This window comes from Palaemon carinicauda, chromosome 21, assembly GCF_036898095.1.
Source record: "Palaemon carinicauda isolate YSFRI2023 chromosome 21, ASM3689809v2, whole genome shotgun sequence".
Taxonomy (NCBI): domain Eukaryota; kingdom Metazoa; phylum Arthropoda; class Malacostraca; order Decapoda; family Palaemonidae; genus Palaemon; species Palaemon carinicauda.
In genome coordinates, this window is record NC_090745.1 from 120283249 (window position 1) to 120297754 (window position 14506).

Sequence of the window (14506 nt, forward strand, 5' to 3'; positions counted from 1 at the left end):
CCACCACCAACAACAACACAACAACAACAACAACAACAACAACAATAATAATAATAATAATAATAATAAAAAATACTATCCTATACTAATACTCTCTTTTTCTTTTCAAACCTCTCACATTTACCCCTCTTCCAACTCTCCTTTCGTCCCATACTGTACTAAACTATACTTCAGCTGATTTACAATAGTATCTCTGTAGTGGTGATATATATTTAGGAACAGTATTCAAGTGTTTATTTGTATTTTTTGATAAATCTCAGTTCCCTAGTAAACGTAAATTAAATTTCGAAACTAGATCCTGAAAAAATACAGACACCACAATAAATTTGATAAAGAATTTCAGATGAAAATAATATAATATATATAAATATATATATATATATATATATATATACATATATATAATATATATATAAATAAATATATATATAATATATATATAAATATATATTATATATAAATATATATATATATATATATATATTAAATATATACATATAAATATATATACATATATATAAATATATATACATATATATATATATATATATATATATGAACAATTCTGAGAAAATCTTAAACAGAGTGAAATCTCTAAAAAAAAATAAGATTCAGTTTAGCTGCTGATCAGATGTCTTGATAAAAAATTCAATTTTGAAAATAAAACTTCGTCTTCTACAGTATTTTACATAGAGATAAATCCACTTAAATTCACTGAGAGAGAGAGAGAGAGAGAGAGAGAGAGAGAGAGAGAACCTTTTGTAAGTTAAAAGATTGGGTTAAAAGGTATGTCACCCAAGTTTCAGGTGGCTTCCGAGTATTAGGTAAAAATGCGTTAAAGCCACCGAGAAATTCTTTTTGGCATTTCGAGAGAAACCGAACGTTTTTAAAAATCTTTCAATAAAAGGAACGCGAAACCTCGTCGGGACTTCTTGAGGGCGGCCCTGGAAAAAAAAAAAAAAAAAAAAAAAAAAAAATGGCTTCTTGTACTGAACATTTACATCAGTAAAACAGGAAGTACTGTCTCAGGAGGAGATGATGATGATGATATTTCTCTTCACCATCATCTTCTAAGCCTATTGATGCAAAGGGTCTCGGTTTAGATTTCGCCAGTCGTCTCTATCTTGAGCTTTTAATTCAATAATTCTCCATTCATCATCTCCTACTTCTCGCTTCATAGTCCTCAGCTATGTAGGCCTGTCTTCCAACTCTTCTAGTATATTGTGGAGCCCAGCTGAACGTATGGTGAACCAATCTCTCTTGGGGAGTGCGAAGAGCATGCCCAAACCATCTCCATCTACCCCTCATCATGTTCTCATCAATATATGGCACTCGAGTAATCTTTCTTACAGTTTCATTTCTAATTCTGTCCTGCCATTTAACTCCCTATATCCTTCTGAGGGCTTTGTTCTCAACTCTACTAAATCTTTTGGAGATTGTCATACCATGACTTGTCCATAGAGTAACTCTGATCTCACTAAACTGATATATAGTCTGGTTTTTACATGTAATTTCAGGCGATTTGATTTCCAAATTTTACTTAACCTAGCCATTGTCTGGTTTGCTTTTTCTCAATCTTTCACTAAACTCAAATTCTAAAGACCCTGTATTGGAGATCACAGTTCCATAATACTTAAACGATTCTACCTCATTAATCCTTTCTCCTTATAATGTTATTTCATCTTCCATTGCTTACTCCGTTCTCATCATCTCTGTCTTTCCTCTATTCATCTTCAGCCCAACCTCGTGTGATATTTCATTATATTTCTGGTAAGCAAGCATTGCCAATCCTGTGGTGTTCTGCTTACAAGGACTGCATCATCAGCATACTTTAGGTCTGCTAAATTCCTATCACCAATCCAGTCCAATCCTTCTCCACCATCTCTGATTGTTCTACGCATTACAAAATACATGAGGAGGATAAACAACATAGGTGACAACACATTCCCTTGTAGTACTCCGCTATTCACTGTAAATTCATTTGATAAGCCACTAATATTCCCCATAATTCACCAGCCACTAATATCTCCCATTATTCACCAGCCACTAATATTCCCCATTATTCACCAGCCACTAGTAACCCCCATTATTCACCAGCCACTAATATTCCCCATTATCATCTCGCTTTGCAGCATCCCTTGATAAAATGTCTCCAACTGTGAGTGTACTATGCGTGTGCATAATGGTCATTCTCCCATTGAGTACACACAGTCAAATAGACCATAGAGGAATGGCGTCTTGTCCCCTAGGACGGCTAATCTTTTGGCTAAATGATCTTTCCTCGAATACTATCCACGACATGTGGAGTATCTGACTCTCTATCAGATGTACGCCCTTATCATCTGTACAACTCTCTTTATATATTATTATAAGATTACTTACGCCACTGTAAAAATAGTAAGTTAGATCTAAACCGAGGTCTCGTGGCGGTACAATCGCGATGGTTGAAGATGAATAACCAAACCAGCAGTAGATATTAGGCAGGATTACTCCAATGGTGGCTGTTGCAGTTAACCGAAAACATAGATAAAAAATACGTTGTTTGATATGCACACCAGGGGGGCAAGTCACTTCTGAGTGAATTTATGGGATGGTTGTAGAATGCTCTCTCTCTCTCTCTCTCTCTCTCTCTCTCTCTCTCCATAGTAGTAGTAGTATTTCTCGAATGATCCTTAACTGAAAAACATCAATGTATGTCAAAACAAAGTAATTCTCTCTCTCTCTCTCTCTCTCTCTCTCTCTCTCTCTCCATAGATCCGTAATTTAAAAACATCAATGTACGTTAAAACGAAGTAATTCTCTCTCTCTCTCTCTCTCTCTCTCTCTCTCTCTCCATAGTAGTAGTAGTATTTCTCTAATGATCCTTAACTTAAAAACATCAATGTATGTCAAAACGAAGTAATTCTCTCTCTCTCTCTCTCTCTCTCTCTCTCTCTCCATAGATCCGTAATTTAAAAACATCAATGTACGTTAAAACGAAGTAATTCTCTCTCTCTCTCTCTCTCTCTCTCTCTCTCTCTCTCCATAGATCCTTAATTTAAAAACATCAATGTGCGTCAAAACGAAGTAATTCTCTCTCTCTCTCTCTCTCTCTCTCTCTCTCCATAGGTCTGTAATTTAAAAACATCAATGTGCGTCAAAACGAAGTAATTCTCTCTCTCTCTCTCTCTCTTTCTCTCTCTCTCTTTCTCTCCATAGATCCTTAATTTAAAAACATCAATGTGCGTCAAAACAAAGTAATTCTCTCTCTCTCTCTCTCTCTCTCTCTCTCTCTCTCTCTCTCTCTCGGTTCAACTGTCAACAAAGAAAATGTGTAACAGGAGATCTTGCCCTACTAAATAAAAATGATAAAAACATTCATAATTGCAGTTATTGAGGCTCCTGAGCAGTCTTTTTAACCTCTTGAATTTATGATGTATAATATTCTAAGCTTTATCTAATGTCCGTCGAGTCCTCGAAGAGTTTAAAAGTAGGGGTTAGCGAACCAGCCAAAATACATAGAGCAGCAAAAATTATAGGCGTGTAAATGTAGCAGAAATTTGCAATAGTGAAAAAGAAGTGGCGAAGTTGAAGGACTGAAATAAAAGTCTCTCTCTCTCTCTCTCTCTCTCTCTCTCTCTCTCTTCATAGTAGCAGTAGTATTCCTCGAATGAAATAGACCTAATCTCTCTCTCTCTCTCTCTCTCTCTCTCTCTCTCTTTTTTTCATAGTAGTAGTAGTATTCCTCGAATGAAATAGACGTAATCTCTCTCTCCTCTCTCTCTCTCTCTCCGCCATAGATCCTTAATTTAAAAACATCAATATGCGTCAAAACGAAGTAATTCTCTCTCTCTCTCTCTCTCTCTCTCTCTCTCTCTCTCTCTCCGCCATAGATCCTTAATTTAAAAACATCAATATGCGTCAAAACGAAGTAATTCTCTCTCTCTCTCTCTCTCTCTCTCTCTCTCTCTCTCCGCCATAGATCCTTAATTTAAAAACATCAATATGCGTCAAAACGAAGTAATTCTCTCTCTCTCTCTCTCTCTCTCTCTCTCTCTCTCTCCGCCATAGATCCTTAATTTAAAAACATCAATATGCGTCAAAACGAAAGTAATTCTCTCTCTCTCTCTCTCTCTCTCTCTCTCCGCCATAGATCCTTAATTTAAAAACATCAATATGCGTCAAAACGAAGTAATTCTCTCTCTCTCTCTCTCTCTCTCTCTCTCCGCCATAGATCCTTAATTTAAAAACATCAATATGCGTCAAAACGAAGTAATTCTCTCTCTCTCTCTCTCTCTCTCTCTCTCTCTCTCTCTAGTAGCAGTAGTATTTCTCGAATGATCCTTAATTTAAAAACATCAATGTGTGTTAAAACAAAGTAATTCTCTCTCTCTCTCTCTCTCTCTCTCTCTCTCTCTCTCTCTCGGTTCAACTGCCAACAAAGAAAATGTGTAACAGGAGATCTCGCCCCACTAAATAAAAATGATAAAAACATTCATAATTGCAGTTATTGAGGCTCCTGAGCAGTCTTTTTAACCTCTTGAATTTATGATGTATAATATTCTAAGCTTTATCTAATGTCCGTCGAGTCCTCGAAGAGTTTAAAAGTAGGGTTAGCGAACCAGCCAAAATACATAGAGCAGCAAAAATTATAGGCGTGTAAATGTAGCAGAAATTGCAATAGTGAAAAAGAAGTGGCGAAGTTGAAGGACTGAAATAAAAGTCTCTCTCTCTCTCTCTCTCTCTCTCTCCTCTCTCTCTCTCTTCAAAGTAGCAGTAGTATTCCTCGAATGAAATAGACATATTCTCTCTCTCTCTCTCTCAATCTCTCTCCCTCTCTCTCTCTCTCTCTCTCTCTGTCTCTCTCTCTCTCTCTCTTCATAGTAGCAGTAGTATTCCTCGAATGAAATAGACGTAATCCTCTCTCTCTCTCTCTCCATTGTAGTAGTAGTAGTATTCCTCGAATGAAAAAGACGTAATCTCTCTCTCTCTCTCTCTCCTCTCTCTCTCTCTCTCTCTCTCTCGTCTTAGTTCAACTGTCAACACAGATACTGTGGAAGTTACAGGAGTTAGAAGGCAGATATGACATTACAAAAATGAAAAGGCAGATAAATTACCCCCCCTCTCTCTCTCTCATCTCTCTCTCTCTCTCTCTCTCTCTCTCTGTTGTGGTAGTGATAGTAGCATTTCTTAGTTGAAATCGAGGCAATCACTTCGAAGTTTATTCTTACACAAATATCTACCGATTATTGTTCTTGAAACAACGTATGATCCAGACCCCTTCATTTACGTCCTCCCTCCCCAAAATTATTCGTACCGAGACAGAGATGTGAATCAGGACTGAACACCGACATTTTGGGAACTCATAAATCGCTATTTTCAAATTTTCAATCAAGCGTTCTAAGCGAAGTACCGAGAACTTAAAAGTGCAATTTTTCCAGCTCGTTAAAGAGGAGGAAATTTACTGAAATTACAGGGATTCTCGAAGAACAAATCGAAACACGTGTAAATTGTGAGTGATCTCAAAGAACAACTTGCAACCGTAATAGCAAAAAACGTCAATGACAAGAGGAAATGTTTTTACCTTTTGAGCAGATAATCGCTTCTCTTACTGAACTTGATGTACCAAATGAAGGAGACTTGCCGGTTCTTGAATAACATTTTATTATTATTATTATTATTATTATTATTATTATTATTATTATTATTATTATTATTATTATTATTATTATCCAAGCTACAACCCTAGTTGGAAAAGCAAAATGCTATAAGCCCAGGGGCTCCAATAGGGAAAAATAGCCCAGTGAGGAAAGGAAATAAGGAAATAAATAAACGAAGAGAACAAATTAACAATAAATCATTCAAAAAAAAAGTAACAACGTCAAAACAGAAATGTCATATATAAACTATTAACAACGTCAAAAACAAATATGGAAACCATGTATCAAAATAACCCCCATGGAAAATTATATTGAAATTTGGAGTTTCTGATAATGGTAACATTAAGAAACCCTTTATTATAATACCTCATACAAAACTTGTACAGAAATTTTGAGTTTCTGTAAGTGGTAACATTTAAAAAAACCTTCATTATCAAAATACCTCACCGAAAACTTATATATCAATTTGGATTTTCTGTCAATGGTAACATTTAGAAACCATTTGCTATGGTTATACCCCAATGAAAACTTATACAGAGAATTTGAGTTTCTGTCAATGGTAACACTTAGATACCCTTTGTTATTAAAATACCTCCTTTGAAAACTTTTACAGATATTTTGAGTTTCTGTCAATGGTAACACTGAGAAACCCTTTGTTATTAAAATATCTCCTTTGAAAACTTTTACAGATATTTTGAGTTTCTGTCAATGGTAACATTGAGAAACCCTTTGTTATTAATATAACTCCATTGAAAACTTTTACGGAAATTTTGAGTTTCTGTCAATGGTAACATTTAGAAACCAATACCTCATAGAAAACTTGTACAGAAATTTGGATTTTCTGTTTATAGTAACACTTAGAAACCATTTGTTATGATAATACTCCATTGAAAACTTGTACAAAAATTGGATTTTCTGTCAATTATAACATTTAGAAACCCTCTGTTATTATAATACTCCATTGAAACCCCAATTCAAAACTTATACAGAAATTTGGAGTTTCTTGTCAATAATAATATTTAGAAACCCTTTGTTATGATAATACCCTCATTGAAAACTTGTACAGAAATTTTGAGTTTCTGTCAATGGTAACATTGAGAAACCCTTTGTTATTAAAATACCTCACTGAAAACTTTTACAGAAATTTTGAGTTTCTGATCACTCAAAATCTAAGGTAGTAGATTGGCCAAGGCACCAGCCACTCGTTGAGATACTACCGCTAGAGAGTTATTGGGTTCTTTGACTGCCCAGACAATACTACATTAAATCCGTCTCTCTGATAACGGCTAATTTTTTCCTTTGCTTACAAATACACCCAATAGTCTGGCCTATTCTATTCCCATTCTCCTCTGTCCTCATACACGTAACGATACTGAGATTACCAAACAATTCTTCTTCCCCAAAGGAGTTAACAACTGCAATGTAGTTGTTCAGTGGCTACTTTCCTCTTGGCAAGGGTAGAAGAGACTCTTTAGCTATATTAAGCAGCTCTTCTAGGAGAAAAACACTCCAAAATCAAACCATTTTTCTCTAGTCATGGGTAATGCCATAGCCTCTGTACCATGGTTTTCTACTGTCTTGGGGGTAAAGTTCTCCAGCTTGAGGGTTGTAGCTTAGCAAGTAATAATAATAATAATAATAATAATAATAATAATAATAATAATAATAATAATAATAATAATAATAATAATAATAATAATAATAAAGCAGGATTTTATACACTGTTAACTTATATATTATAAATATGTCAATAACGATTTTTTTTTCGCCGAGCCAAAAAACTTAATCTCGATAGCTCCAAAATTTGAAGGAAAAAAAACAAAAAACACAAGGGCCAATAATGCACCTATGTGTACAATATCAGATCCATAAGTTGGAGAGGAATTATAGAGAAAATTCCGGAGGGAATCTGATGGGGCTGTGTGCAGTGTGTAAACACTATGAAGACACTGTTCTTGATCGTTCTTCTATCTCGTTTAACCTTCCAAATAAGCCGAGCTTTCATTAAATGAGAGACAGTTCTAGTTTTTATAAAGAAAATTTCAGGAAAATACTACCTGCTTAACTCCCTTCCCCCCCTCTCTCTCTCTCTCATCTCTCTCTCTCTCTCTCTCTCTCTCTCTCTATAAAAAAACACTTTTTGGCCTGCTTCATCGGTTCAGCATTTGTCTTGGCCAATTACAACCCTGTTAAAACATTATCATTTCGCCTCATAACAAACTCGCATCTCTTATTTTATTGCTTAATAAAGTATCTCTCCCCTTCGCCCGGAGTCGTGGATTGCTCCCATCCATATAAGAGCAAGATAGATGAACGCTGGAGATTGTGGAGTGACCCGAAATCTCGCCAAAATGATCCTACCCGTCCTATGTCATAAGGGTCATTATCAATCGATAATTCTTTCGAGGTCTGGTGTAGTTCGGTCAGCGCCTTTTTCCCCCGCGTGCGTTTGAAGTCATTATCGTGCATCTGGATGCTCTTCGCCTGCTGCAAACATGATATGGAAAAATAAACCAAAAGAATTAACCGCACAGGACTGGTGGTACACAGTATGCCTAGGAGACCAAACATATATGAAAAAAAAGATGTGTTTTCAGTGTATTGACCGTTTTCCCCCGTCATTACACTTGTGAGATAGATGTCTGTTAATTCAGACATGAAAAGGCGAAGGAGTCCTTTGGCTCGGGTATGCGATATGCCTTCAACAACTTCTATTTATGGAAGGCACAACTCCGTAGGTGAGATAGCGTTAAGAGGGATTATGGCCAGCACTGCATTTGATGGAGTGACCGTGCTATTAGGTCGCTATTTATGGCGGGAAATTCGCTCCGCAGAAATATCGAGACAGCTAATCAGATCAGATCTTACGAATGGCTAGGGTTGCCAGTTATGGGGATTTATCCCTGGATTTAGAGATTTGGGGTTATTGATTGGGATATTCTGTATATATTTCTAAGAAGAAACAAATATGAGTAAACCTTTATATTGTTGCAATTAGTTTAATTGCATTTATATGAAATATATAGAGTAATTTCTACTGTATATTAATACAGCCTACATGATCAGAAGAAAATAGATTAGTGGAAAAGGGGATTTTTGGGGTTGTTTGGGGGATTTTTAGACTACCCATCTGGCAACACTGCGAATGGTGTCAGCTGGGCAGGTTGATTGTTGTTGTTGTTGGGGTATTAAAGCCAACACTTGTTGTTGGCACGGGCCTTTCCCTTGGTTGGCCCGTAGCAGCAGGTTGATATCTACCTCGAAAATATATATTAGGAAAATGGAGGTTTTGCTGGACACGATTGCCATTAGAAAAAAAAAACATATATTTGATATCGAGATGAAATGATAGATGTTAGGTATAAATGATAACTTGTTTGCACAAACAAATATCAATATTATAAGAAATGAAGAAAAAGAAGAAAGTTAATATCTGTATAGATGATTTGACAAGTTGTTACAAATGTCCCTGTTTAGATAATAATGTGTTATTTGATGTTGCTTCCAAAATAATAGTACTTAAAATTGATTTTCGTGTTCTAAAGATTAAAGGCATTATTGTACTCATATATATATATATATATATGTGGTGTGTGTGTATATATATATATATATATATATGTTATATATATAGATATTTATATATACATATATATATATATATATACATATATATATGTATATATATAGATATATATATATATATACATATATATATAATACATATATATTTATATGTATATATATAGATATATAAATATACATATATATATACATATATATATATATATATATATAATACATATATATATATGTATATATATAGATATATAAATATACATATATATATATACATATATATATATATATATATACATTTATATATATACACATTATATATATGTATATATATATATATATATATATAAATATATATACATACATATATATATATATATATATAATCATCACCATCATCCATTCCTACTGCTATTGACGCAAAGGGCTTTTGTTAGATTTCGCTAAGTTATTTTTATCTTGAGCTTTCAATTCAATACTTCTCCATTCATCATATCCAAATTCACGCTTCATAGCTCACAGCCATGTAGGTCTGTGTCTTCCAACTCTTCTAGTACCTTGTTGAGCCCAATTAAACGTTTGGTGAACTAATTTCTCTCGGGGAGTTCGAAGTGCATGCCCAAACCATCTTCATCTACCCCTCGCCATGATTTCATGCACATATGACGAGTTATCTCGTGCAGTTTCATTTCTAATCATATCCTGGAGAGGAGGCTTGGGACACTGATCATATAATATATGGTCTGTCTCTAGGGCATTGTCCTGCTTGATAGGGCAATGTCACTATCCCTTGCCTCTGCCATTCATGAGCGGCCTTTAAACCTTTAAACCTTTAAACCCCCAATATCCTTCTGAGGGCACTGTTCTCAAATCTACTAAATCTGTTGGAGATTGGTAATTCACGTGTGTTGAATTATCTGGCATCTCAAGGTCTTCAGGGGTACCGTGTTATTTCAGAACTGATTTGCATAGATGAATCTAGACCGGGCGTCAGTCATTAAGGCTCAATACAAGAAGAAAAAGTAGCAAGAGAAAAACTTTCCTTAATGACTATGAGTTAATTTGATTGTCAATTATCTGGCGTCACAGCCACCAATGTCAATAGAAATAAATTTAATAATTTTAATAATAATTTTAATAAATTTAATAATTCTAAATTTTCCTAATGTTAATTTTATTATTTTTGATAATAATAATCTTAATATTTTTTATAATAAATTTTGATAATTTTGATAATATTTTTAATTCACATATGTATTTTACATATGTATTTTCTCTGATGTCATACCTATCACGCTGAACAATGATGACTTATATAAGCGAAAAATATTTTTCTGGCATTACAATTGAATAGGCCAGTATTCCCATTTTATACTAATTGTTTTTTTTTCCTAGCGCCACAGCAGCAGGGTCAATAATCCCGTATCATTCTGGTAAGTTTATCTGACGTCGCAGATGTCAAGGTCAGTGGCATTAATGCCATTTCAGGTATATTTAGCATCCAAAAATTTCTGTCGTCGCAGAAGTCAAGGTCAATGGTATTGGATCATTTCTGGTATATTTAGCATCCAAGAATAGTTTAAAAGAAGAAAAGAATTTCGAGACCCAGATAGAACTATCAATTATCCCTGGAAATGAGATACCAACGTATCACCTTCTCCCACAACCTCACACGTACATCTACAACCTCATCCATAACCTCACACCTCAACCCTTTACCCTCACAACGTCACCAGTACTTCACAACCTTTCCCCACATCACAACCCTTACCCCCAACAACCTCACCCGTACCATCACAACCTCTGCCATAATCCCACAACCCCCTTCCATAAAACTCAGTCCTCCTCACCCCCCCCCCCCACCCCACTCGTACCCCACAACTTCAACCATATAACCACAAACCCATTCTCCACACCACAACCCTTCCCCATTACAACCTCATCCGTATAACCACAACATCAAACACAGTCCCACAAACCCCTACCCCCACAATCTCACCCATAACCCCACAACCCCCTTCCCCGAAAACCTATGTATTTAACCCCTACAACCTCACCCGTATCTAACAACCCCACTCCCCCAAAAAACTATCAACATCACCTCCACAACCTCATCCATTCACGACAACCCCACTTCCCTGGAAACCTATCCCTTTCACCCCACAACTTCACCCATACCCCCTACAACCCCACTTCCCCGAAATCCTATCCCGTTCACCCACAACCTCACCCGTATACCCCCAACCCCACTTCCCCGGAAACACTTCATCCCTACAACCTCACCTGTACCTCCACAACCCCACTTCCCTGGAAACCCTTCACCTCTACAACCTCACCCGTACCTCCACAACCCCACTTCCCTGGAAACCCTTCACCTCTACAACCTCACCCGTACCTCCACAACCCCACTTCCCTGGAAACCCTTCACCTCTACAACCTCACCTGTACCTCCACAACCCAACTTCCCTGAAACCCTTCACCTCTACAACCTCACCCGTACCTCCACAACCCCACTTCCCTGGAAACCCTTCACCTCTACAACCTCACCCGTACCTCCACAACCCCACTTCCCTGGAAACCCTTCACCTCTACAACCTCACCCGTACCTCTACAACCCCACTTCCCTGGAAACCCTTCACCTCTACAACCTCGCCCATTCCCCACAACCCCACTTCCCCGAAATCCTATCCATTTAACCCTACAACCCCACTTCCCCGAAAACCCTTTACCCCACAACCTCACCCATTTCCCACAACCCCACTTCCCCGAAATCCTATCCATTTAACCCCTACAACCTCACCCGTATCTAACAACCCCACTTCCCCCAAAAACTATCAACTTCACCCCACAACTTCACCCATACCCCTACAACCCCACTTCCCCGAAATCCTATCTCGTTCACCCACAACCTCACCCGTATACCCCACAACCCCATTTCCCTGGAAAACCTTCATCCCTACAACCTCACCAGTACCTTCACAACCCAACTTCCCTGGAAAACCTTCACCCCTAAAACCTCACCCATACCTCCACAACCCCACTTCCCCGAAATCCTATCCATTTAACCCCACAACCTCACCTGTACCCCAACAAGCCCTCCCCCCTCCCCGAAAAAGCAACGCAGACCCAGGAATTAGAGATGATTTTTTTGCCTCATAATCACGATCAAACACAGAAACGTCATTTACTCCCCGCGATTAATTGGTTGATCGACTCCTTAATTTTCTTGTTTCGGGTCCTTATCGCTCACCATCCTTTGTACCCAAAAATCCTAGGAGGAGATTCCCAGACACAGAGGCAGTCTCCAGCAGACGCCCTTGTTTCAACTTCTTCATGTTATACTGCCTGCTTTTATCCGAGTCTCTCTCTCTCTCTCTCTCTCTCTCTCTCTCTCTCTCTTTTTATATAATTATAATCATATTTACTTTTCTTTCTCGCTTATTTTCCTCTTCATATACTTTCCTTCCCCACCTCTCTCTCTCTCTCTCTCTCTCTCTCTCTCTCTCTCTCTTATATTCTTCTAATCAAATCTACTTTTCTTTCTCTCAATTTATTTTCCTCTTCATATACTTTCCTTTCCCATCCTCTCTCTCTCTCTCTCTCTCTCTCTCTCTCTCTCTCTTTTATATAATTATAATCATATTTACTTTTCTTTCTCGCTTATTTTCCTCTTCATATACTTTCCTCCCCCACCTTCTCTCTCTCTCTCTCTCTCTCTCTCTCTCTCCTCTCTTTTATATAATTATAATCATATTTACTATTCTTTCTCGCTTATTTTCCTCTTCATATACTTTCCTTCCCCACCTTCTCTCTCTCTCTCTCTCTCTCTCTCTCTCTCTCTCTCTCTTATATAATTATAATCATATTTACTTTTCTTTCTCGCTTATTTTCCTCTTCACATATTTTCCTTCCCCACCCTCTCTCTCTCTCTCTCTCTCTCTCTCTCTCTCTCTTCTAATCAGATTTACTCTTTTTTCTCTCGTTTATTTTCCTCTTCATATACTTTCCTTCCTCACCTTCTCTCTCTCTCTCTCTTATATTCTTCTAATCAAATTTACTTTTCTTTCTCTCGTTTATTTTCCTCTTCATATACTTTCCTTCCCACTTCTCTCTCTCTCTCTCTCTCTCTCTCTCTCTCTCTCTTATATAATTATAATCATATTTACTTTTCTTTCTCGCTTATTTTCCTCTTCACATATTTTCCTTCCCCACCGTCGCTCTCTCTCTCTCTCTCTCTCTCTCTCTCTCTCTCTTATTCTTCTAATCAGATTTACTCTTTTTTTCTCTCGTTTATTTTCCTTTTCATATACTTTCCTTCCCCACCTTCTCTCTCTCTCTCTCTCTCTCTCTCTCTCTCTCTCTCTCTCTCATATTCTTATAACTAGATTTACTTTCAATTATCTTGCTTATTTTCTTCATATACTTTCTTTCTCTACCGTTTCTCTCTCTCTCTCTCTCTTATATTTTAATAAAATTTATTTCTCTATGTTTCTATCTCTTTAAGAAATGTATATTGCTAAATAAGCCTGCACCTGGGAATACATATAAAAATTTAGGGTTTTCTATAATAATAGTAATTATAATAAAAATTGTATGAAATAAAGCTTACGGAATGTTGGCAACTATTCATTCACGTCATACGCTTTGATTTTGAATAAATATACAATTCTAGAAAGTAAACAAACCGGAAAATAATCACGAAATATTTTTTCTTTTACACACAAAACAAAACAAAAAAGCGAAAAAAAATGAAAATTCACATCCGGGGCGTCATGAAAATAATGAGAATTTTATAAATTACTCATCAACTTTCGCCTTTTAAAATTACAATGGATCTTTCAATAACTAAATTAAAATATCCTGGATACAAATCGAAACCCAATTAGGAAATAAGAAGAATAATTAACACTTTACTAATCCTAACACAGTCTTGGTTAACTACAAAACTTCCGATTGATCCAACAGATGTCACCCCCATTCTCATGTTTACAATAATATATTATGCAATGGCGCTAGACTTATCAGAACCTCTGTTCTTCTCAGCGCGGGTTTTGCAATACCTTTTCGGGCTCGCCGTTTTGTTTTCAAGCGAACGCATTTTTGCACGAATCTGCAACAGCATCAACAATTTGGACGTCCTTGGGGGACCTCATGATTAATGGTTCGAGATTATTCTGAAAGTTGACTCAACGAGGCGTTTAATCAGTTGCGGTGCAGATGAAAGAAGGGACAAGTCGATTTAAAGTAAAATTTAGGAATATCGATTGGAAGTAATTTTTTTTTTTTTT

The 14506-nt window shown here is 36.5% G+C and overlaps 1 protein-coding gene across 1 annotated transcript; it reads left to right on the forward strand.

The window, feature by feature from the left end:
- Positions 1–11250: 11250 nt before the first annotated feature.
- On the forward strand, positions 11251–11688 carry LOC137615106 (platelet glycoprotein Ib alpha chain-like). The gene has a single exon (XM_068344737.1). The coding sequence runs from the start codon at positions 11251–11253 to the stop codon at positions 11686–11688; it is 438 nt and encodes a 145-aa protein (XP_068200838.1).
- Positions 11689–14506: the final 2818 nt, after the last annotated feature.